This window comes from Geotrypetes seraphini, chromosome 4, assembly GCF_902459505.1.
Source record: "Geotrypetes seraphini chromosome 4, aGeoSer1.1, whole genome shotgun sequence".
Lineage (NCBI taxonomy): Eukaryota > Metazoa > Chordata > Amphibia > Gymnophiona > Dermophiidae > Geotrypetes > Geotrypetes seraphini.
In genome coordinates this window covers 197,447,468-197,470,665 of record NC_047087.1, presented here as the reverse complement: position 1 = coordinate 197,470,665, position 23,198 = coordinate 197,447,468, and the positions used below count along the sequence as shown (strand labels likewise).

Sequence of the window (23,198 nt, the reverse complement as noted above, 5' to 3'; positions counted from 1 at the left end):
CTTGACAAATTACAGCTATACTCGCTCGAGGAGCGCAGAGAGAGGGGGAACATGATCGAGACGTTCAAGTATCTTACGGGCCGCATCGAGGCGGAGGAAGATATCTTCTTTTTCAAGGGTCCCACGACAACAAGAGGGCATCCGTTGAAAATCAGGGGCGGGAAACTACGAGGAAATTCTTTTTCACTGAAAGAGTGGTTGATCGCTGGAATAGTCTTCCACTACAGGTGATTGAGGCCAGCAGCGTGCCTGATTTTAAGGCCAAATGGGATCGGCACATGGGATCTCTTCACAGGGCAAAGGTAGGGGAGGGACATTAAGGTGGGCAGACTAGATGGGCCGTGGGCCCTTATCTGCCGTCTATTTCTATGTTTCTATGTAGGTGGCAAATTGATGCTTAGTGGGACTTTAGTATTGTTACTTTGGTGCACATTTTGATTTTGAGTTTCAGAACTATGGCACATGTACAAAATTCCAGTAATCAAAAAACGTTTAGTTTCTCGGAGGAACAAAGAACTGTTCTTATCAATAGACCAGTCCTATATGATTCTATACAAGATAACACATCTTCCCCCTCATGGGGTGAATTAGAGTTATTAAATCAGAGACTAATCAGAGCTGAACTGCATGCGAACACTTTAGCCCAATATGTCACCACATCCATGATCCCTAGAGGGCTACGAATACAGAAAGCTCCCACATTATTTGCATATGATCAGGATTTTCAGGATAAGTGGTGCGCAATTTTGAACAAGTGCAGCATGGATCTCATGTTGTTGATTATTGAGCACCCACTCGAACATTAGAGATACTCTCTCCATTTGTGAGGACCAGATCCAATATCGCTTTTCCCCTCGTGGGTTCTGTCATCTTTGTCTGAGCAGAGCTTCTTGAAAGGCGTCCACAATCTCCCTACTTCTTTCCAATTCCGCAGACGGAACATTCCAGTCCGCATCCAGCAGGTTGAAATCTCCCAACAGCAGCACCTCCTCTTTCCTTCCAAACTTTTGGATATCCACAATCGGATCCTTATCAATTTGTTGCGATTGAGGCGGAGGCCTGTAGACTACATCCACGTAGATAGAAGTCATCTCTTTTCAGAGCGATCCATATTGCTTCTTCCTCTCCCCAGATGCCTTGCATTTCGGTTGCTTGGATATCGATCTTTACTTAGAGAGCTACTCCTCCACCTTTTTGACCATCTCTGTCCTTCCTAAAACGATTATATCCTGGTATGTTTACATCCCATCATGGGATTCACTGAACCACGTCCATGGGATTCACTGAACCACAGCCATGGAATAAAGAACATTGACAACTGGTACTCGGAGTTAGAGAATGACACAATAATAAAATTCATCACTGTTCCTGTCTCCGCAGATAACCGCAGGAAACCATCTCCATGTCATTCTTTAAGGAGAGAGGGAAGAATCAGAGTATGAATGGGCACAATCACTGACCCTCAAGTCATGCATAGAACAATGCTGGTGTAGATAAGATGGCGGAAATTAGTGCAACACCAAGTTCAGCACGAGCTGCAGTAGTACAAACACTCAGTGATACAGTTTTAATGGCACTTCCGAAACAATCAGCCATTAATAGAAGTCTTGTTAGATTTCTCAAATGGCCAGATTATTCAGAAATTAAAGCTGACAAAGTTTATTGGTTTCAGAAATGACAGCAGATTACAGGCAGGCTCTTACTATCCACTCCTTAATTTTCTATTTATTCCGCATTTTGGAGGCTTAATTTTGCACCACATTTATCAGGCTTTCACCCCAGATGACCTATAGACGCAAACTATCACTTTTAGTGCTACTGATTTTAGGTAATAATACTTTACCATGTAAGGCTCGATCTCTCCTGCCCCTGTGAAGGGTTTAAGAGAGATTATTTTATTAGTAGTACCAAAGATACCATAAATATAGCTCATGAGTCCTGGAGTCCATGAAACATACACATCCCATTGCTTTTCAGTATTAATAGAAGTAAGCCCCTGTTCCTCCTCCTGCCTGAGTCAAGCCTCTTTAATCCCCTTATGGAAGCCCCACTGGGAAGGGAGAGAGTATGAATAAAGAGGATTAGTGGAATTCAAATCCTTAAATTTTTATGAAAGTAGAACTACCAAGATATAAGTATATAAATAAAACTGAATGTAGTGAAGGATTTTTAATGAATTAGGACATGCAAATCAGTTTGCTCTGAACTTGAATCAGAGAGATTTCATTCTGGTTTGAGGTAACATAAAATATAACAATAATATATTGTATGGGAGTTTTATAATTTACTTTTAAACATATATGCCTCTTATAAAATTACCTCATACAGGGTCCCCTAAACTTTTGGATTCAGTATATCCCCTGAAGAACATGGTTGCATTCTACCCTGGAGGGATTACTCTTTTGTACCAATCATGCTCTCTGCTCTGCTGCCGACAAGGAAAGGGACCAATAAAAAAAATTAGCATGTTCTTAGGGCTGGGGATTCAGTGAATACCCTGAAGGCCCTGACCACACACCACTTGAATAATAGCTAGGGTAGGAGTGGATAAACATTTAATATAATAAAACGCTAAGCGCACATGCGCACTCTACCATTGTGTTGCCTGATTTGTAGTTCCATGGTCGGCAGAGTGTGCATGCACGCATACAAGGGTCCCTCACTCCGTCTAACATAGCGGTCTCGGCAGCGACCCCCTCTCCTGTCCTCACTTCGTCAAACTGGCCGGCAGCGCTGGACTCCCTGCTCTCCACCTCTCAAGCTGCGGTGTCGTCTCCTCTCACGAGCCTGCATTAGCGTCAGAGAAGGCTTCCAACACTGTCGGGGATCGTGAGAGGAGCCGCAGCAGGCCAGCCAGGGGGAAGGGAAGGGGGGCCAAAAAAGAACAGGACTCCAGCTACTGTAACGCAGGCTACACCACGGGAATGGAAGGGGGAAGGGCCGAACGGAGCAGGCCAGATTGTTAAGAGAAGGGAGGGGCCGAATGGAGTAGGACAGCTCGCGGTAAGAAGGGGGTGGGGGAAAATGCTGCTACTGCTTCACAGGGACCTGGAGGGGAAGGAAAATACCGCTGCTGCTTCTGCAAAGGAAAGTGTGGGGGGGAGAGAAGGGAATGGGGGGGTGGAGGAAAATGCTGCTATTACTTCACAGGGACAAGGAGGGGAAGGGAAATAACGCTACTGCTTCTGCAAAGGAAATTGGGGGGGAAGGAGGGAAATGCTGTTGCTGCTGCACAGGGAAATGGGGTGAACATGCTGCTGCACAGGGAAAAGGAGGGAAATAATGACAGACAGACAGCGGGAGGGAGGGAGACAGAAAGAAAGGAAGAAAGAAAGAGACAGGAGCAGGGAGAGAGACATAAATAAACAAAGACAGACATGCATATATTCTAGCACCCGTTAATGTAATGGGCTTAAACACTAGTTACTGAATAACTCAGTAGTGAATAGCTTCGCAGAGGACATCAAGATGACTTTTAGTCTGGACAAATGTGCTAAAGTGATTTTCCTTAGGGGAAAGTTAAGCAAAACTGAAAATATCTTTGATTGATTATTGTGAGATAAAGGAACTCTGGGCCAAAATGTTTAGACAATGGTATTCAGGGGGAAGAAAAGTTATTTCCCAAAGTTTGGTGTTCAGCGGATAGATTTTTATTCTAAGTGCTATCATTACTCAGAGGAGGCTGGATGCTCAACTTGGGAAATGGATTTCCTATTTTCTGTATCAGACATCCGGTAATACCTGGATATGTCCTCTTTTTAGAGGACTGTCTAGGCTCCCGGACGGGACTTTCCAAAACCTAACATTTGTCCAGGTTTTGGAAAGCTCCAGCCACATCTAGAGGGCCTCTGAGCATGTGTGGATGATGTCGTATTCATCCACGCATGCTCCAGGCCCTCCAGATGCGGCCTGAGCTCATCACAAAGAGAAGAGGCTTTCTGGGTGCGGGGTCATGTGTCTGGGGGTTTTCTTTCTTTTAAATATGGGAACCCTACTGCTGCTGCTAATTGCTAGTGAAGGATGGAATCTTTAGCTTAGCATCAGTGTATTTCCTTGAACAAAACTACATAGGATTGTATTTATGTAAAAGATATAGCATGCTTCAGATCAAAACATCACTCAGTAAGCTTTTTTTCCTAGCAATGGCCTTGTGAGAATACATGCATTCTGCATAATGCTGATCCTCAAGCACTTGAGCATGCCACTGTGCTTCTGCTTCCAGTGTTTTATGGGATTTCTCCATTTCCTTATGGGCTGCTGCTGATGGAACAGGAGCAGCAGGTGGTCCAGATGAAGAAAGGCTAGGGGCAACCCTAGCACCATCTATTCTAATTGTAGGTTGCTCTTTGCTCTGCCAGTATTACTTCCTGGTGGGAGTCTTTTACTAAAGATTCGCTCATGTTACCTGCAGCAGGGGGCCATTTTACTTCTATGGACCCTGCCGCATAGAGCATGTAGTTTCAAGTTTCAAGTTTATTTAATTTCTTTGATTAATTCGCATAATCCAAATCCAATGTGATTTACATAAATTCAAAATTAAGTATAATAATAAAAACCGACAAACATAACATTCACTACTAATACAGTAATACATGTAAGGAGGGAGGCGGCTGACAGCAATTGGCATAAATACAATTCTAAAAAAATAAAAGTGAAAATAAAACAAGGGAAAGGTCCAAGGACACAGAAGGTTGGGGAACAGGTACCCGCTTAATTCTATTAGATCGTCTTCCTAGAACTATTATAGGTTAGAACAAATCTATTGGAAAGCGTCCTTGAATAGCCAGCTCTTTAGGAGACTCTTAAACTTGCTCAGTGATTTTTCTTCTCTTATATTAAGTGGGAGTGAATTCCAGATTTGAGGGGCTGTGGCAGAAAAGATCATATCTCTCCTAGAATATATAAATTTTAAGGAAGGAACTACTAGTAAGGAATTTTTTCAGATATATTAGTGAAAGGAGGAAGATGAAAAATGGAATTGTTAAACTAAAAGATGCTGGGAACCGATATGTGGAGAGTGATGAGGAAAAAGCAAACGTGCTAAACAAATACTTCTGTTCTGTGTTCACGGAAGAAAATCCTGGAAAAGGACTGAGATTGTCTGGCACAGTAACACGAGAAAATGGAGTAGATTCTGCGCTGTTCATGGAGGAAAGTGTTTATGAACAACTTGAAAAACTGAAGGTGGACAAAGTGATGGGACCGGACAGGATCCATTCCAGGATACTGAGGGAGCTCAGAGAGGTTCTGGCCATCCAAGCAAGTTGACCCCTAGAGCAGATCACAAGATGCTAAAAGAAGTCTCCAAAAAACCTAAAATGTCTTCATGGTACCTACAGCAGGCTCTTGCTACTGTTGATGTGAAAGTGCACGCCTCTACAATCAGAAAGAGACTGCACAAATTTAACTTGCATGGGAGGAAACCTTTGCTTACTAAGAGAAACATCAAGGCCAGACTGAAGTTTGACAGAGAAAACATAGACAAACATCAGGACTTCTGGAATAGTGTTCTATGGACAGATGAGTCTAAAATTGAATTATTTGGACACCAGAAAAGAGGACATGTATGGCATACACCAAATACAGCATTCCAGGAAAATAACCTCATACAAACTGTGAAGCATAGAGGTGGTTCTGGGATGCTTTGCTGTAGCAGGACCTGGCCAGCTCACCATCATAGAATCCACCATCAATTCTACCGTGTATCAGAGGGTGCTTGAGGAACATGTGAGACCATCTGTAAGAAAATTAAAGTTGAAGCGGAACTGGACCCTGTAACACAACAATGACCCAAAACATACTAGTAAATCCACCAAGGATTGGCTGAAAACTAAGAAATGGAGAGTCCTAGAGTGGCCGAGTCAAAGCCCTAATCTTAATCCTATTGAGATGCTGTGGGGTGATTTGAAATGGGCTGTACATGCAAGAAACCCCTCAAACAACTCACAGCTAAAAGAATTCTGCATTGAGAAGTGGGCCAAACATTCCGCAGACCAATGTCAGAGCATCTCACTTCAGTTATTTCAGCCAAAGGGGGTAATACTAGCTATTAGGGTGTAGGGTGTCCTAATTTATTCCTCAGTTAGAATACACATTTTTGTGGATATCTTTCATGAGTAAATCAAACTAAACTAAACTAAAACTTACCCCCTCTTCTACGAAACCGCGCTAGCGGTTTTTAGCGCAGTGAGCTCACTCTGCTTCCGATACTCATTGAATTCCTATGAGCTTCGGGAGCAGTGCGGGCCATTCAGCACAGCTCCCTGCGCTAGAAACCACTAGTGCAGTTTCGTAGAAGAGGGAGTTAGCTTTATAGACCGGGTCATCAACCAAATGGAGCTCAATTGGTTTACAGTAAGTGGTAACATAATACTTAACATAATACTTTAAGGAAAATTTTTGTTTACCTGCAATTACATCACTCTATTTTCCAGAGATACATAAAAAAAGAAGATTTGACATTGATATGTGAACATTTCTTAAGAAAGAACTGAATATTTCATTGGGTGTCCTAATTTTTTCATATGACTGTATATTTATGCTTCTCTTAACTCACACAAAAGTGATCTCAGCATGTTCAGAAATGTTTGAGACACTTGCTTTTATGCTTGTACTGTACATTTGTCTCTCTTTGCAAGAACCAACAATAGTCTCCCATCATACTGGGATTGAACTTTCCTTGATATCTGTTTTCCATTACCTTGATAGCTTGATGGAATGTTTCTCCATGCTAATCGCTGACATTACCAAGATTGGGTGGGAAGAAGTTGAGGTGAGAATGTAAGAAGTGCATTCCAAGTGACATTCTGGCACCCATTAGCTGATATGCTGTCAGCATGTTCACCACAAGCTCAGCATAATTCTCTGATCTGTGATTACCAAGAAAATTCTGAACAACCAGCATGAATGCTTCCCATGCTGCTGATTCAGCTGGGTTCAGCTTCTGTTTGAATGCATCTCCACTGCCCCCTTCCCATTGTACTGCATATCTTTCTTCCCCTCCTCCTCCCTGGATCTACCATCTTTCTCAAACTCCCCCCATCCCAGCATCTGCCTCGCTCTCCCTCTTCACCCGCTATTCCCCAAAAGTTTCCCCATTGTAGGAAACTTTAGCCAATGGTGCTGTCTGTCCTCTCTCAACTTCCAACCCCCTGTATGTGCTTCTTTATCTTTCCCTCCTTCCAAACCCCACCCAGTACGGCTATTCTTATGTTCTTATCTTTTGTAATTAACCTTTATAAAATTTATTTCCATGCATTATTTTACTGAAAGGATGAAATGTTGCTTTGGGTTGTTTTTTTCTTTTTGTCTGCACTGGCAGTGGGAGGGAAATTACTGTCCTTAGTTAACCCTAAATCCTTAGGCATATCTCTCCCTTTTCCCTTCAGAATCCTACCCATTACATAAATACACTCATTATAGCAGTCAAGCACTAAGCTGAGGATCTGAGATGAATGAGAGAGGGGAGGCTTTCATTATGTTTTCCACTTAATAGCACCATTGTAAACCTTACTGATCTTGTTTTGCTCAGATCATCGAGTACACAGAAGCTCCTTCCAACCTCCTCCCACCCAACCAAGGGATCCGGTGGCATGACAGCTCTCTCCAACTCCTGACTTCCTCATTTACCTTTTGTCTGGTCACTGCAATTTTGAATCTTCAGGTAGTCGGCACTGCCAATGAAGTGAACCCGCTTCAGTCGGCCTGCCCCGGAAGCCTTCATTCTGCAGTATCCTGCCTATGCGGGAACAGGAAATCTCTGCAGAATAAAGGCTTCAGGGGCAGGCCAATGGCAGCAGGCTCACCTTGTTCCCACTGCCGCCTGCCCTAAGATTCAAAATTGCAGCAGCCGGGGAGGAGACAGGTGAGGTTGTCAGGAGAGCAGAGAGCCATATCTTTCTCGCTGGACTACTGATCTACTCAGCCACACATATGGGTGTCATCACCCTGACAGTGCCCAATCCCATCCAGTTAAAAGCACAGAAAACTCTAGAAGAGTTTTCTGTGCATGTACCAGGCTTCCTGTCTACTGTACCTCCTGTAAATACAGTTACCTAGCTCTCCCCCACTCAGTTTTATTGTCTCTGCAATGCGGTCAACATCATGTTCACTGGTTCCTTCAAGTCAGCTATAATATTCATCATTTCACTCATTTCTTTCTTTGATTGCAGCAGAAATTTTTAATATGGCTGATAAAACAAAACCGGGCTTCAAAAGAGGCTTGTCATGTAATCAAAAAATTGTCTCTCACGAACTCTCATTCCAGATATGTCTATTATTTGGGGGCCTCAGTACGGACATTAAAAATTGTTTTAATTGTGGTAAGCTAAATAAGAAATCACTCAAGATATGTGAATTAAAGTTACAGGACATTCTTGAGAAAACAAAAGGTGTCAGATAGTGGCTTACCATCTATGAAGGAATCTCTCAAACGCAATGCATCCACAGATTTGCCAGCTTCTCCGAAGAAACACACAATATCTGAGGTTTGTCTTCAAGGACTCCCACTTTCAGATCAAAGTTCTCCCATTCAGACTGTTTTCAGCACCCAGGGTGTTCACAAAATGTGTGATAGCCATCGTCTCATTTCTACATCTGCAGGGAATCAAGATTTACCTGTAACTGGACAATTGGCTCATTTCAGCTATGTCATGAGACCAAAACTACATTCACACGACTTTAAATCTGCTGTATTGTGTGGGTTTCCTAGTAAACAAAGAAAACTCCAATCTCGCTCTGACGTAATCCATACAATTCATAGGAGCTCTAGTAAACACTCAGGCGTTGCAATTGTACTTTCCACTTCAAAGAGCCCTTTCATTCAGAAACTACGTTCTATGACACAAATAATGGCATGACAAGTAATGATACTACTAGGGCATATGGTGGCTACGGTTCAAATTACTCTCAATGCCAAGTTGCACATGAGATACCTTCAGTAGTTCCTCGAGGATCACTGGGCTCAGTATTCCCAACCACCAACCTTACGGATTGAGTCTTCCACAATCAAAAATGGTGGGCTCAAGTTTCCAATTTGACCAGTGGGCGACCTTTTTGAGTTCCTCCTCACATGGTACTGCTTACAACAGATGCCTCCAAAAAAGGTTGGGGTGCTCATATCAGTTTATGGACAACTCAAGACCTTTGGACTCCTCAACAAAGACAACACAGCATAAATGTTTTGGAGCTTCAAGTGGTCACTCTGGCTTTTATGGCTTTCTAATCTCGATTGTACAATCAAGTGATTCGGCTCCAAATGGGCAACCAGGTTGTGATGTTCTACATCAACAATCAAGGGGGTACTGGTTTCTGATTACTATGCAAAGAAGCGTTGAATATCTGGAAGACAGTAACAGCTCTTCACTCACACAAAATGGCAGCTTATCTACCAGGGAAGGACAATCAACTGGCCAACAGACTCAGCAGGCAACTGAAACCACACGAGTGGTCTATAAAGACCACGATTATTCAAGATCTGTTCAATATCATGGGTACTCCTCATACAGATCTGTTCTCATCCCCTCAGAACAACAAAGGTGACAGATTTTGCTCCAAGTTTTACACTCCATATAGATTAGCTCCAGATGCTTTTCATATCCCTTGAACCGACCACCTTCTGTATGCGTTTCCACCTATCCCACTACTCAGCAAAACCATACAAAAGATAATCATGGACAATGCCCATCTGTTGCTCATAGCTCCATACTGACCCAGACCCCAGACAAGCATGGTTCCCAACACTCCTCAAAAGAGTACAGATACCACCAAAAATATTACAACAGGTTCTAGACCTTATAACGCAAGAAAATGGCATTCTTCTGCATCCCAACTTGGCAACTCTCAATCTTGCAGCATGGATAATACATCTGAACTAGATTCTGGTTCTATTTTTACTCCAGAGGTTTTACGTATTTTACAATCCTTTAGATCAGAATCTACAAAGAGAGCTTATTCATACAAATGGAAGCATTTCTCTCAGGTATACACAGCATAATTTTTCTCCCGCATCTTCCTCAATTTCTCAAGTACTCCAGTATTGATGGGAAGACTAGATGGGCCATTTGGCCTTTATCTGCTGTCATGTTTCTATGTTTCTATTTAGCGCACCTTTCATCAATGGGCTTGGCATTCAACTCGGTGAGGGCTCATTTATCAGCACTCATCAGTTTATCATGATAGCATTGATAATATGTTTCTAGCACAATATCCAGTTATTAAGACTTTCTTCAAGGGTCTTTTAAGACTGCATCCTCCGCTGAAGAAACCAACTCCAGCATGAGATTTAAATCATGTGTTAAATGTGCTCACTGGTCCACTTTTTGAACCCTTACAAATGTCTCAACAAAATTTTTATCTTGGAAAACCTTGGTCACCATTACATTGGCAAGATGCATTGGAGAAGTTCAGGCTCTGGTTCATTGTATAGTCCTTATATTCAGATTCTCCATGACAAAGTGCTACTGCGGACTCATCCATGTTTCTTGCCTAAGGTAGTTCCGCCATTCCATCTCAACCAAACTATCCTTTTGCCCACCTTCTTCCCTCCACCACACTCGATGGAGGAACATCCATATCTGCATACCTTAGACTGCGCTAGAGCACTGTCTGTTTATTTACAGCAGACTGCATCTCTCGACAGACCATCACAACTATTTCTATCTCACGGATCCTTCTCTCAATCTAAGCCAGTGTCTAAAGCTATTCTGTCTTCATGATAGCCAATCTTATACATTTTTGCTATACAACAGCATCTCCAGAGCAGTTGCATTCTATTCCTCATATAATTGCACATTCTTTGTGAGCTATGGCCACTACAAGAGCCCAATATCCGGAGATCTTCTCCACGAGACATCTGTATGTCAATAACATGGGTTTCTCTGCACACGTTTGCAAAGCATTATTACATTGATGACACTTCACATTCAGATTCTGCATTTGGACAAGTGGTGTTGCAGTCTGCTTTATGAGGCATCAACTCTTCACGTCCTCCAATGAAGTTAATAAATAATTTTTAAAAAATGTTATTTCATTAATGTAATTGTTACGTTCATAGCTTGAGAATTCCATATGTGTGGCTGTATAGATCAGCTGTCCAGGAAGAAATAGAAGTTGCTTATCTGTAACAGTAGTTCTCCTTGGACAGTTGATCATTCAGCCACACAGACCATCCCTCCCAGTTGGTGCCAGCTCATTACTTAACTTAAATGGGGGTGAGCTGGGTAACTGTAATTACAGGAGGTACAGTAGGTGGGAAACTTGGTACATGCACAGAAAACTCTTCTAGAGTTTTTTTATGCTTAGAACTAGCCAGGATTGTGCGCTATCAGGGTGACGACACCCATATGTGTGACTGAATGATCAACTGTCCAAGGAGAACTACCGTTACAGGTAAGCAACTTCTATGACTCTGGAAATATAAACTGGCCCTGTATGTTGGCTAAACCTGGACAGACTCCCCCATTAAGAAAAACAGCTGGACACCTGGACAGTGCTCTAAAAAGAGGACATGTCTGGGTTTTCCTGGACGTATGGTAACTCTAAATGCAGTGATCAATCAAAGCTGACTGGAGAAGTTAGAAAGAGCTGGCTGTTGGAGGGGGAAGGTGAGAGATTAAGTCTGCAAGGTCGCTAGTAAAGATTTTAAAGCTAAGAGATTCCAGCAGGGAACTGGAATGAGAATGGAATCCTGATAAAAGAAGTTTGGATGAGAAGATTATGGCAAGCATGCCGCTGTGGTGTGGGGCCTGTTTCTGCAGTAATTCAGGAAGGTATAGAGTGTAGCCTGGTGTACATTGTGTCACACAAATATACCCTGCTCTGACCATCAGGCGGTTTAGCTGTGCTGAATCCTGACCTGTCGGCATGGCTTCCCCAGGAAAGAGGAAGGCTGTTCAGGTTAAACAGACCTAGGCACTTGCCTAGTCTGCCAGGCCACACTGAGATACTTTGCCAAGAAGGAGACACGATTCAGGTCTGTTCAAATTCACATACTTAGGCTTTATTGAACAGGGTGTCTGAATACTTTCAGCCACTCTCATAGAATGCAAAAATTAAGCATAAAACAAAAATAGCATATAGTTGTCAGATTGGCTTGTGAACCAAGCATGGCATACAGTTCCAGTTCCTTGGACTTTCTCTGCTTTAAAGATAGTCCTCTTCACCAGGGTTCAAATAAACAGAAATGCCATGAAAATAAACTTCCAAACAATGAAAACAAACTGCATAACAAAACAGATAAATGAAGTAGCAAACTTTAGAAATAAAGTTCCAAGCTTTCCAGCTAATCTTGCTGTGTGAGGTGTCTAGTTTCCAGAGCAGACTCCTAGGCTCATTAGCATCAGCTGAGCTCCTCAGCGATGGAGCACAGCAGGGTATTAGATAAGGTGCTAGCTTTACTGAGGCTTTAACACAGAGGCTTCACACTATTATAGATACAGTTCCTTTAGTAAACAGTGACCTCCGGGCAGTCTCAGAGTGAAACGGAGAGGTTTTCCTTCTCTCTCTAATCAAGGCCAGCTGGGCTCAGGTTACAGCACATAAACACAGCTTTGCTTCACTTCCCCTTATGGACTAACCTCCATTCCCTCTGGGTTATAGTCAGCTTCCAGAAGCAGTTCGGTGGTGTCCATTGTCTCAGCCTGGCCATTGCCTCAGCAGCAGCTGGGGTCAGGCTTGGGAAGTCCTCTGCCATCTCTATGTCCTTGCTACTGTGAAGTTGAGGAGAGACTTATCTCCTCATCTGCTTGTTTGCTGTGCTACTGGTCATGCCTTTGATTTGGCTCCTCAGCTCCTCAGCTCCACCTCCGTCCCTGCTCTTCTCTCTGTGATTCAGGGCTCTGCTTTTACGTGTGTCATAGCCCCACACCTCTGTCCTATGAGCAGGAGAGTTGGGCAGGAAATCCCTAGGGAAATAACTCTGGTTTCCCCTAGGCTGATAATGTGCATACCTTGCAGGACTAGGTCTCCACTTCTCAGTAAAAGTCCTATCAGGCTTTCTGATGAACTTATTCTGATATGGCACTCTCTGCTGGATATTCTTAGGCTTAAACCCTTTCTGCTCTACCTCACTGTCTGAGGGGTAGTCAGCCAATTCCATATCCTTACTTTTAACCTGGTCATCTCTCCTGACCAGGGACCATGCTCTGCTTTTATCCATTACAGGGACAAAGATGGCTACGGGTTTGTCACAGTAGGCAATATCAGAGGTGGTATGCCAGATCTTTGTTAGACATAACAGGCCCAAATTGTGGGACTTAATAAGATTTACCACAAGGTGGTATTTGGTTTGAAGAGAGTGACAGTTGAGAAGGCATTGCAGTGGTTCCAGAAATGAATGTGCATGAATAAGGGTTCAATTTATTCTAGTCCTACAGACACTTGGTTCACTGAAAGGTATAGGAACTGATAATGAACTTATTTACCACATTTTACCATTTATCTGTAACCAAATACATAACCTACACATTAATAGTAAAAGGTTTCCCTGACTGCTCAAATAGAACAGTCTAGCCACTCTCTTACCTCGGCTAAGTCTTTCGTGTTTCTTTAAAATATGGTTATTTCTCTAAGCAGTTTTAAGATGAACCAAGTGGTAGTATGTGGTTTAACTTATAATGTGAAAAATAACACTTTGTTCTTCCAAGCAGAGACACACATAGAGGTCCCTAAAGATATGTGATAAAATTGGGATCAATTTGCTTTGTTGATTAAAATAAGCATCTCTGTCTTCCTGTGCACAGTAACAGTTTGATGTTGTTCACTTGTGCATTCAGATCTTTGTTCTAGAGAGATAAGGGGCTGGAACTTTCAGACAGTCAGATCGAATCATTGACTGAAACCTTCCACCTGCTTTATTACTGTGCTCATTTAATGTTTTCAAAATGTATTCTAGGAGTGACGATTTGAAAGCTCAGAGAAACAACAGAATGCTTTTCCTAATTCAGATTCTTTTTTTTTTCTCATTTTGAGTTTGTTTCAGTGTTGCCGCAAATATTCTGGAGTTAATTTTAGAAATCTTAGGAACCATTTATACATGTATAAAATGGATTTATTTGAGTAACCTGTAAACCATCCTGAGCTCTTTAGGGAGGACAGGATAGAAAACGAATTAAATAAATAGATAAATCAGCAGCAAGATATAAATAGGGATTTCAGAAAAGTATAACAAATGTATATTTTGCATCACTTAGAGATTTAAAGGAGGCATATTCTTGATAGGTTTTCCGAGTATTACATTACATTAGTGATTTCTATTCCGCCATTACCTTGCGATTCAAGGAGGAGTATACAATGTGCAGGCTACACTTTATCACAACAATAATCTTATACCTCTTACCCCCCTCCCCCCTTTTAGAAAGCTGCATTAGACTTTTTTTTTATCACCGGCCATGGCAGAATTCCTGTGAACGTCGGAGCTAATACCACCGCGGCTGGCAAATAAAAACACAGCTTTGTAAAATGGGTAAATGCCCTTGTTTCCAAAATATATAGCATACACACACATGGCATTATATACACTTATAAGTAGCAAAATCACCACATATGTATTTATTTTCATGGTTTCATATATGTGTATATATTCTTCTTGTACCAGCACTTATATTTCAAACATGTAGAGTTCTTCAGTGGTGCTTTCTATTCTATATAATGCTATATATGTTGTAATTTTTTAAAGGCTTGGGGCTCATCTAGCTTTTATAAACTATTGTTATATCTTTCATATGTTTTGCTGCTTATAAAATTTATACAAAGTTATCCTTGCTAAACACGCCTATGCCATTAGTTAATATTCAGATATATAAACAATCAAGTTCATAGTTGGTTCATAGTTGCTTGTCAGCCAGTCCAGTGGCTTATTGTGGTTTAAAAACCATGTGGTGTTCTTATTTCTCATTGCAGGCAACAGACAATGATGTTGGCACATTTGGAAAGGTGAATTACTTCTTTAGTGATGACCCTGACAGGTAAATGGCAAAAAACCACTTTTGGAAAAAATGGCCATTGGAAATCAGTTTGCTTTTGTTTCAATTTATTATTCTGGCTCAAGATTTTTTTTGCCTTTGGTGTACAGGTATATGAAGATTAGCTTATCATCGCATGCAGTGTTTGTATGGGATTGGCTTTGTGTTTCCCCCTCCCCCCCCAAAAAAAATGGTTTGACCTGAGTTGACCCAAACGCAAGTTCCAAGTTTTATTCATATTTGATATCCCGCCTATAATGAAATGTCTAAGAGCTTACAATAAAGATAAATAAACTTTTTAAAGAAAACCTATAAAAATGAATAAGTGTATAAAACGTAACGTGCATATAAAGGTAGGGTCTTGGGCAGATGTGCATTCCATGATTTTCAATCTTTGGGAATGATTTGGAATGAGGAGTAGCAAAGTGAATTATTTCTCCATAGTTTAGGGAGGGAGGAATTCAAGCAATTACATATGTGGATCAACTGGGCCGATCTGAAATTTGATATCTACATAGAGAAGTAGAAATATATTTATTTGTCATGAAATGTCTGGTTCAGAAGATTTTTGAACAGGGAGGAAGGGCAAAGGGAATAATTTGCCCGTTGATAATACATAGTGAAAAATTCAGTTACTTAAAACTGTATAACTACTGGTTTGATATGAACTAAACTTGATAAATACAAAGTTATTTCTCTATATCTGTATATCGAGATTTATTTATTGGGATTTATTAACCATCATTTTTCATGAGAAGATTCACTAAAAGCAGTTTACAATACACACTGAATAGTAATCATGTACTCTTAAATATTTCCCTATAGTTATTTATGTTACGGTAATAAATAATACATTATTATTATACCACAGTACTCACAATGAATAGTCTCCGTTCACATTGACATTCTTATCTCTGACATTGACTCTTGCTTTTCCTAAAACTGCACAAAACACTGGTTGTTTTCTGACATTTCATTCCATGGAGCCTCAGCAATGCTTATGAACCTGACTCCTGATTTGACTCTAGCACCATCTGAGAGACTGACTTTACTTTTGGAACCATCACTGTCGACATCTTCCTCTGTTAAACTGTCACAGTGACTTTAATCCCTATCTCTTCTCATTATGCAAATCTTCATAACCCCATATCAAAAATTGTGGTTCTTTCTCCCTCAGTATCTGTGCTGCAATTTACTGCTGTACTCTTTGTGCCTTCCTTAACACTTCGGGGTCTTCTCCATTTCGCCTTTCCTTTGTGAATGCTTTTCAGTGTCTCCTTATGATTCCACCTCTCACCTGCTTTACCTGTGCTCCATTCCTGCTTTATCAAGAGTTCTGAAGTCTTCTCTTTCTATTTGCTGTGCCATGTGTTTCTGTGTTAGGGAGCCATTCATCTATGATGACCATCTTGGAAGTGCCTTTGGTTGCCACAACAATCAATAACTGGTACTATAGACATGTAATGCAAAAAGAAAAAAAAAATCATCATTGCCTGATATCAGCATGTGCTAGAGACAAACAGCATGTGAATATAGTTGCACTGAGATACATATATAGAGTCTCGGAGGCATTCAGAAATGTTAACAAAGCCCCCAAGCACTCTCCTGAGTCTTTTTGCAGCAAACACAACTTCCTGGCATCCAGAAACTAGGATAAAAACTAGGTAGCAAGGTGTATTGACCTTCTTACTCTCCTTCACTTCTATCACTGGGAGCAGGATAGCTAGACGGGGTAGATGGTGTCAATCTGGGGGAAAAAAAAGAAGATTATTTTTGTGCTATGTCACTATCAGGTATTCTGTAAAACTTCAAGTTCTACTTCTAGTAATGGATTTCTGGTTTAGGTTCTCTCTGGATAAAGATACAGGAGTGATTACCCTAACTGGCCGGCTGGACTTTGAGAATTCTCAGCGGTATACGTTGACCGTCATTGCCAAGGATGGCGGTGGTGAGGAGACCACAGGTCGTGTGCGAATTAACGTCTTGGATGTCAATGATAATGTTCCAGCTTTCCAGAAAGAGTCCTACCTTGGGGCAATAAGGGAAAATGAACCTTCTGTGGTCACTGTGGTTCGTCTCCGGGTAAGCAAGCAACTCCTTTTAATTCTGTGCTCTCCAGCACCTCCCACCATAAGCATCACTACCAGCATCTGCTGCGTTTTTTCAGTAAGCTGAGAGGTTTGGGAAGAGATGTGAGGGTGATGGAACACTTGGTTCCTATTTTACATCTTTCCAGTTTTGATCATCACATTTCATTTATTCTTTTTGCTCTTAACTTTTGTCTCTTCCGCCTTTTTTGTCTTTCATCCCTTTCTCTTTTCCTTTATTACTTTCCTTTTTTGTCCCTAATTTAGGCCCTCCTTTACAAAGCCGCACTAGCGTTTTTAGCGCCAGCCACAGCACTAAGAACCCCGACGCTCATAGGAATTCCATGAGCGTCAGAGTTTTTACCACCATGGCCGGTGCTAAAAACACTAGTGCAGCTTTGTAAAGGAGGGAGTTATTGTATTTACCACTTCCTCTCATTCATTCCTTTTTTATTTCCTTTCCTATTTCCTTCTTTTCTCATATTTTTCTTCTTTCCGTGTTCTTTTATTCTTTCCTTCTGTCACAAAATTTGTTTATTATATCATCAGTTCTGTATTTATGAAAGGAGTCTCCATGGATAAATGGATATTTACCTCTGAAGGACCATTTGAAATTTCCCTCCCCCTTACACAGTTTAACAGTCTGTTATTTTAGAGTATTTTAGAGATGTCCACAGGGCAAACATTTTCCAGCCGATATTTAGTACTATTTGGCCAGCCAGGAATGGCTCATGGCCGGACAAACAGCATATAGCTGGCTATCTCCCGCTGAATATCGCGGTCTCTAGATTGGCCAGTGGCTGGCTACGTCATGTGATATAACTGGTCACAATCAAAATTCAGAGGCTAGCTATGGCTAAGGCTAGCCAGCTGCTGAATATTGGCTTAGCCAGCTAAGACCACAGTGATGAACTTTGACCCAGATATTCAACACCGGTGGTCGAAGACAGCCCCAGCACGGTATAGCCAGGGTCACTGCAGACCACTGGAAGTAGCCTGGCTGCCTCCCATGGTCTTAATAGTGGGCAGTTTCTGTTAGTTGTTTTGGGTTTTTTTTAAATATATTTTTTCATTTTAAAGCTAAAAATAAGTGCAACATATTATACAGACATTTTACACTTTAACAGCACTTAAATTCAATCAAATTATATTTCATAACAAATACATATATCCTCCCCCCCTCCTTCTATATACCCAACAATTGCACTCAACCATAATTAAATTAAAAGTATTTCCCCACCCTGGACGTGTATGTTCAAAGGGCAAAATCCATAATCACTCCTTACAGAATTTTGTCAATGGCTCCCAAACATCCTTAAATTTCCTGTAATGTCCCTGCTGTATGGCAATCATATGTTCCATTTTAAAAATGTGGCATAAAGATTCCCACCAGAAATTATAATTTAACCGGTCCCAGTTTTTCCAGTTCTTCAAAATAAGTTATATGGCAACTCCTGTCATAATAAAAAGAAGTTTGTTGTTATGGGAAGTTATTGGGCTTTTAGCCCTCATTAACGTGCCAAATAACACGGTATCGTACGTCAATGCAACTGGATTTTCCAATATTTTATTCATTTGACCCCAAATGGATCTCCAAAATTTAAGTATCAAGGGACAATAGTACAATAGATGATCCAATGTCCCTACATCGAGATGACAGTGCCAGCATCTGTTAGACTGAGAACTATCCAATTTCTGTAAACGAACAGGGGTCCAAAAATTTCTATGCAACAAAAAAAAACATGTTTGTCTCATAGATTCAGATGCCGTACATCTCATCCTCCAAGTCCAAATTCGTGGCCATTGAGACACAGAAATCTGCTGCTTAATCTCAATACTCCAAATGTCTCAAAGACCAGTTTTTGGTTTCTTATTCAAAAATTCAAATATTAATTTATACCACTGGGCAGCCTGATGCCCTTGGAAAACTGTCTGGAAACAGGACCGGCAAGCTATACTGATTTTTTAGATTTTGCCAATCAGGGAACCCCTTCAGAATGGCCTGCTTCAACTGCAACCATTTAAATGCTTGAGACTTTGAAATACCAAATGTTTGTAGCAGTCGTGCAAAGTCAAGCATCTTTCCATTTGATACTACATCATCCAAAGTACGTATGCCCACCTGCATCCAATGCTTCCAGAGGATTTTAGACTCACCAATTTGAATCTTGGAGTTCAGCCAAAGGGACTGACATGTGGAATTATGAATTGGAATAGATGTTAAATTATTAATAAATTTAAATGTCTGCCATGTGTCTAATAAAATTCTATGTATTGTCTATATCCTAGGTAACTTAATACTTAAAATGTGACACAATCTCATTGGAGACAGGAGTTGCCATTCCAACCATAACCAGTCTGGAAGATTTTCCATGAGCTCGGGGAGGAGCCAATACATACCCTGATGCATTATATAGGCTTGATGGTATCTATAAAAATTGGGAAAATTTACCCCGCCCCCCTCCAATTGGTTTTTGTAAAAATACTAAAGCAATTCTCACAGTTTTACTCAGCCAAAGAAATTTAGTAAGAATACTATTTAATTTCTTGTAAAAGAACCCCTGAAAAAACACTGGTAACATGCCCATTTGGTAACAAACCACAGGCAAAATTATCATCTTAACCCTCCTCCACCATGACAGATGTAAAGGGTTCCATTGCTCACACATTTCTGTAACCTTCAACAATAAAGATTTTTAATTTACTTTCATCGTCTCTGCTCAGTTTTGATTCAAGGTTCAGCTTTACTTAATATACTGCAAATTGGCAAATTATCCTAGGGGTTTACAAAGTTAAATTAAATAGGTATAATAAAATTAATTAAAATTAAGGAATAAAATAAAAGAAAAAAGAGAGCGCGACACAAGGATGCTATATTACAAATGTTCATAATTTTAAAGGAGTGGAGTCTGGAAGAATATTATTAAACCCTAGTAGAAACAAGAGGAAAGGAAAGAGTAACAGAAATAGGTATGCACCGGTAGATGCTATCCTGGACCACAGCACCTGGCAGAGTATCAGTGAAAAACCAACAGAAATTATTGGGTAGAAATATCATATGCCTCAGAGAAAAAAAAATATGTTTTAAAAACAGCCTCGATGTTAATTGACTATTTGAAACGAAGATTAAAAGGGATTGAGTTCCAGTTTATAGGTGCACTATCAGAACAACAAGCCGATCTGGCACGATGGGAATGGATCTGCAGAGGAAGGAGATGCTGGATGGAAGGGGAGAAAGAAAGGAGGGAGATGTAGGATGGAAGGGGTAGATAGTGTGATGAATTTTTTGGCTTTTGTGGGGGAGGAGGTTCAGTCTAATTTTTGTCCACATATTTTTGTTTTTAATTTGTGATTACTTGTACTTGGTGAGGATCTAATCCAGGGGTAGGGAACTCCGGTCCTCGAGAGCCGTATTCCAGTTGGGTTTTCAGGATTTCCCCAATGAATATGCATGAGATCTATTTGCATGCACTGCTTTCAATGCATATTCATTGGGGAAATCCTGAAAACCCGACTGGACCGGAGTACCCTACCCCTGATCTAATCTGTATGTATAAAAGAGACCAGGTATTCTATTAGCACTGGATGTCTATGACTGATCTGTACTAAGTTGGCTTGTTTATTACTGAAATTCCTCAGTACTCTGCACCCTTTTTTGTATCTCCTGGAAGTTAGGGCTGTTACAGTAAGGTAGGGTGTATGACGTTTGTAGTGTCTAGTATTAATTCACAATATGACTGGTACTGGGTTTTGGGTTTTGATTTAGATCACACCTATCTCAGCAGTAGCTCAAGGTGATTTATATTCAGATAACGCAGGTATTTTCCTGTCCCTTTAGGGCTTACCCATCTGTATCTGAGGCAATGGAGGGTTGGCCTCGTCCCAGATCTCAAGCAGCGGTAGTGGGATTTGAACCCTGACATCCCTGGTTGTCAGCCCACTTTTATAACCATTAGGTACAGCTGATAAATAATACATATTCCAAACATATCTGGTAACTCATCAGTAAATTAGAGGCCAGCAGATGTGAAGCCTGGTGGCCATATGGCAAACTACCAAAAAACAAAACAAAAAACAAGCCAGACAAATCATTTTATAGCTGCCAGTAACTACAGGATTTCTGTTACAGTGCTGCTGAACTCGATTGTTCACATGGCCAATAGGAAGAAGTTAGACTGGGGTGCCAGGGGTGACTGGAAGCCAAGTATTAAAATGCTGCACATAATGGCTACAAATGCTATTCTGTTTAATATGTTGCTTTATTTTGGTACATATAATGATTTTTGGAGCATATATAACTTGAGTTCCCTGGAGAGTGTTCAAGTGTGATTGATACCTTCAGTAACAGACCACCTGATATTCAGAGCGATTTAAGCAGGCTAGGGAAACATAATTTACAATATAGACATGACAAGTTTCAAGTTTATTTGTTATTTGATTAATCGCCTATTACAATTACTAAGCGATGTACACATAATAAAATAAATTTCTAAAATGTACATAAAATAAAGAGTAACGTTAACAAGGGTATAAAATCATCAAAAACAAACTAATTAAAACAAAGTAAATAATACAAAAACAAGCAAACAATAGGACAAAAGGGGAAGAAATACAATGTTCGATAGGAAAGAATCAACAATTAAGGTAAAACGCAAAAAGAATGGGAGGACAAATAAATAATTGGAGATCAAAATGCATAAAAGAGCAAATGATGAAAGAGCAATTAACATTTCAATTAGGTATTGAACGCATTTTTAAAAAGAAAGCTCTTAAGTTGGCTCTTAAATTTTTCCAAATTCTTCTCCTCTCTTAAATAAAGTGGGAGTGAATTCCAAGTCTGTGGCGCCGTTACAGTAAAAATGAATTGCCTTCGAGTGTTAATAATGACAATAAAACATATACACTATTCAGCATCTGGTGAAAGTAGGTGGCGTAGGTGCGTTGACTCTGAATGGCATTTCTGGGTGCATGTCCTTAAGGCCCTGGGTTTGTGAAGAGGAAGGTTTTCACAGCCTTCCTGAAACTCCAAAGTCCATCTAGTGTTCTAACAGATGGGGGGATGGTGTGCCATAGTCTGGGTATGAAATGTGAAGAAGAGCGTTTGCAGGCTGCTTCAGTTTTGAGGGAGCGGCCAGGAGGTATGGTCAGTCGTTTTTCTCCTTGGGACCTCAGTGGTCGCTTTGGGAAGTAGATTTGTAGTTTAGTTTTCATGTAGTGCGGAATCGTTTCATGGAAGGTTTTGAAAGCGAGGACCAGGGCCTTGAAGGTGCAGTGTTTTTGAATGGGCAGCCAGTGCATGGAAGCTAATGCAGGGGTAACGTGGTCACGGATGCCTAGGTTTTTCAGGAGGCGGAATGCAGCATTTTGCACCCTTTGGAGGCGGGAGAGTTTTGGTAGGCAGGCCCACTAGAAGTGTGTTGCAGTAGTCTAAGCGGGATAGTATGAAAAAGTACAGTAGTTGGGTGAATTTAGGACAGTTCAAAATCAATCCTAGTTTAGCCTGCTTAGCTATGCAGGTCCTGGCACTGAATATTGGCCCTGGGAGCCCCTTCCCACCCCCCAAACAACCCCCTTCTTCCCTTCCCTCTTCCTTTAGGTTGTGACATTAACAACTCCCCCCTCCCAGAATATCCCCCAAACCTTTCTCACCAGTCTGCCTAGGTCCCCTCAGGCCTACCTCTGCTCCTTGGTGGTCCAGTGGGGGTGATGGTGGCAGGAGTAAGGCCCCCCTTGGGGCTGCCTCATACAAATGACTTGCAACCTTATGTGGGCCCTGGCTGAATATTGATTGGTATTTGCATAAACTCTGGCCGCATCCCAACCCCCCCCCCCCCCACACACACACTTAGTTACCAGATTTTTTCAAGATTTGTGCCCCCACCCTGTGTGCCTCAGCACCTCCTATTCCATCCACAGCCCCTCCCCGTTCACCAGCCCCAGCCCCCACACAAACCTTGTCTCTTCAAGGCCTCGTCTGGAGGGCATCTGTGTGTGATGTCATTGTGTCACATCCACGGCCCCGAGCTCAATGGTTTTCAAAACCTGGACAAACTCCCAGGTTTTGAAAACCCATCCAGACGCCTGGACAGTCCTCTAAAAAGAGGACATCTGGTAACCCTACCCGTGCTTAAATTTGCAAGTTTCAAGTTTA

General features: G+C 41.3%; 1 protein-coding gene across 1 annotated transcript in view; it reads left to right on the top strand.

Annotated features, from left to right (window-relative positions):
* The window catches only part of CDH23 (cadherin related 23), a 1,673,137-nt gene that overhangs the window by 956,184 nt on the left and 693,755 nt on the right, over positions 1 to 23,198 (top strand). The window contains exons 14-15 of the mRNA XM_033942780.1: positions 14,899 to 14,963; positions 16,805 to 17,042. Coding sequence (XP_033798671.1) covers positions 14,899 to 14,963; positions 16,805 to 17,042 — 303 coding nt within the window. The remainder of the gene's footprint in view (positions 1 to 14,898; positions 14,964 to 16,804; positions 17,043 to 23,198) is intronic.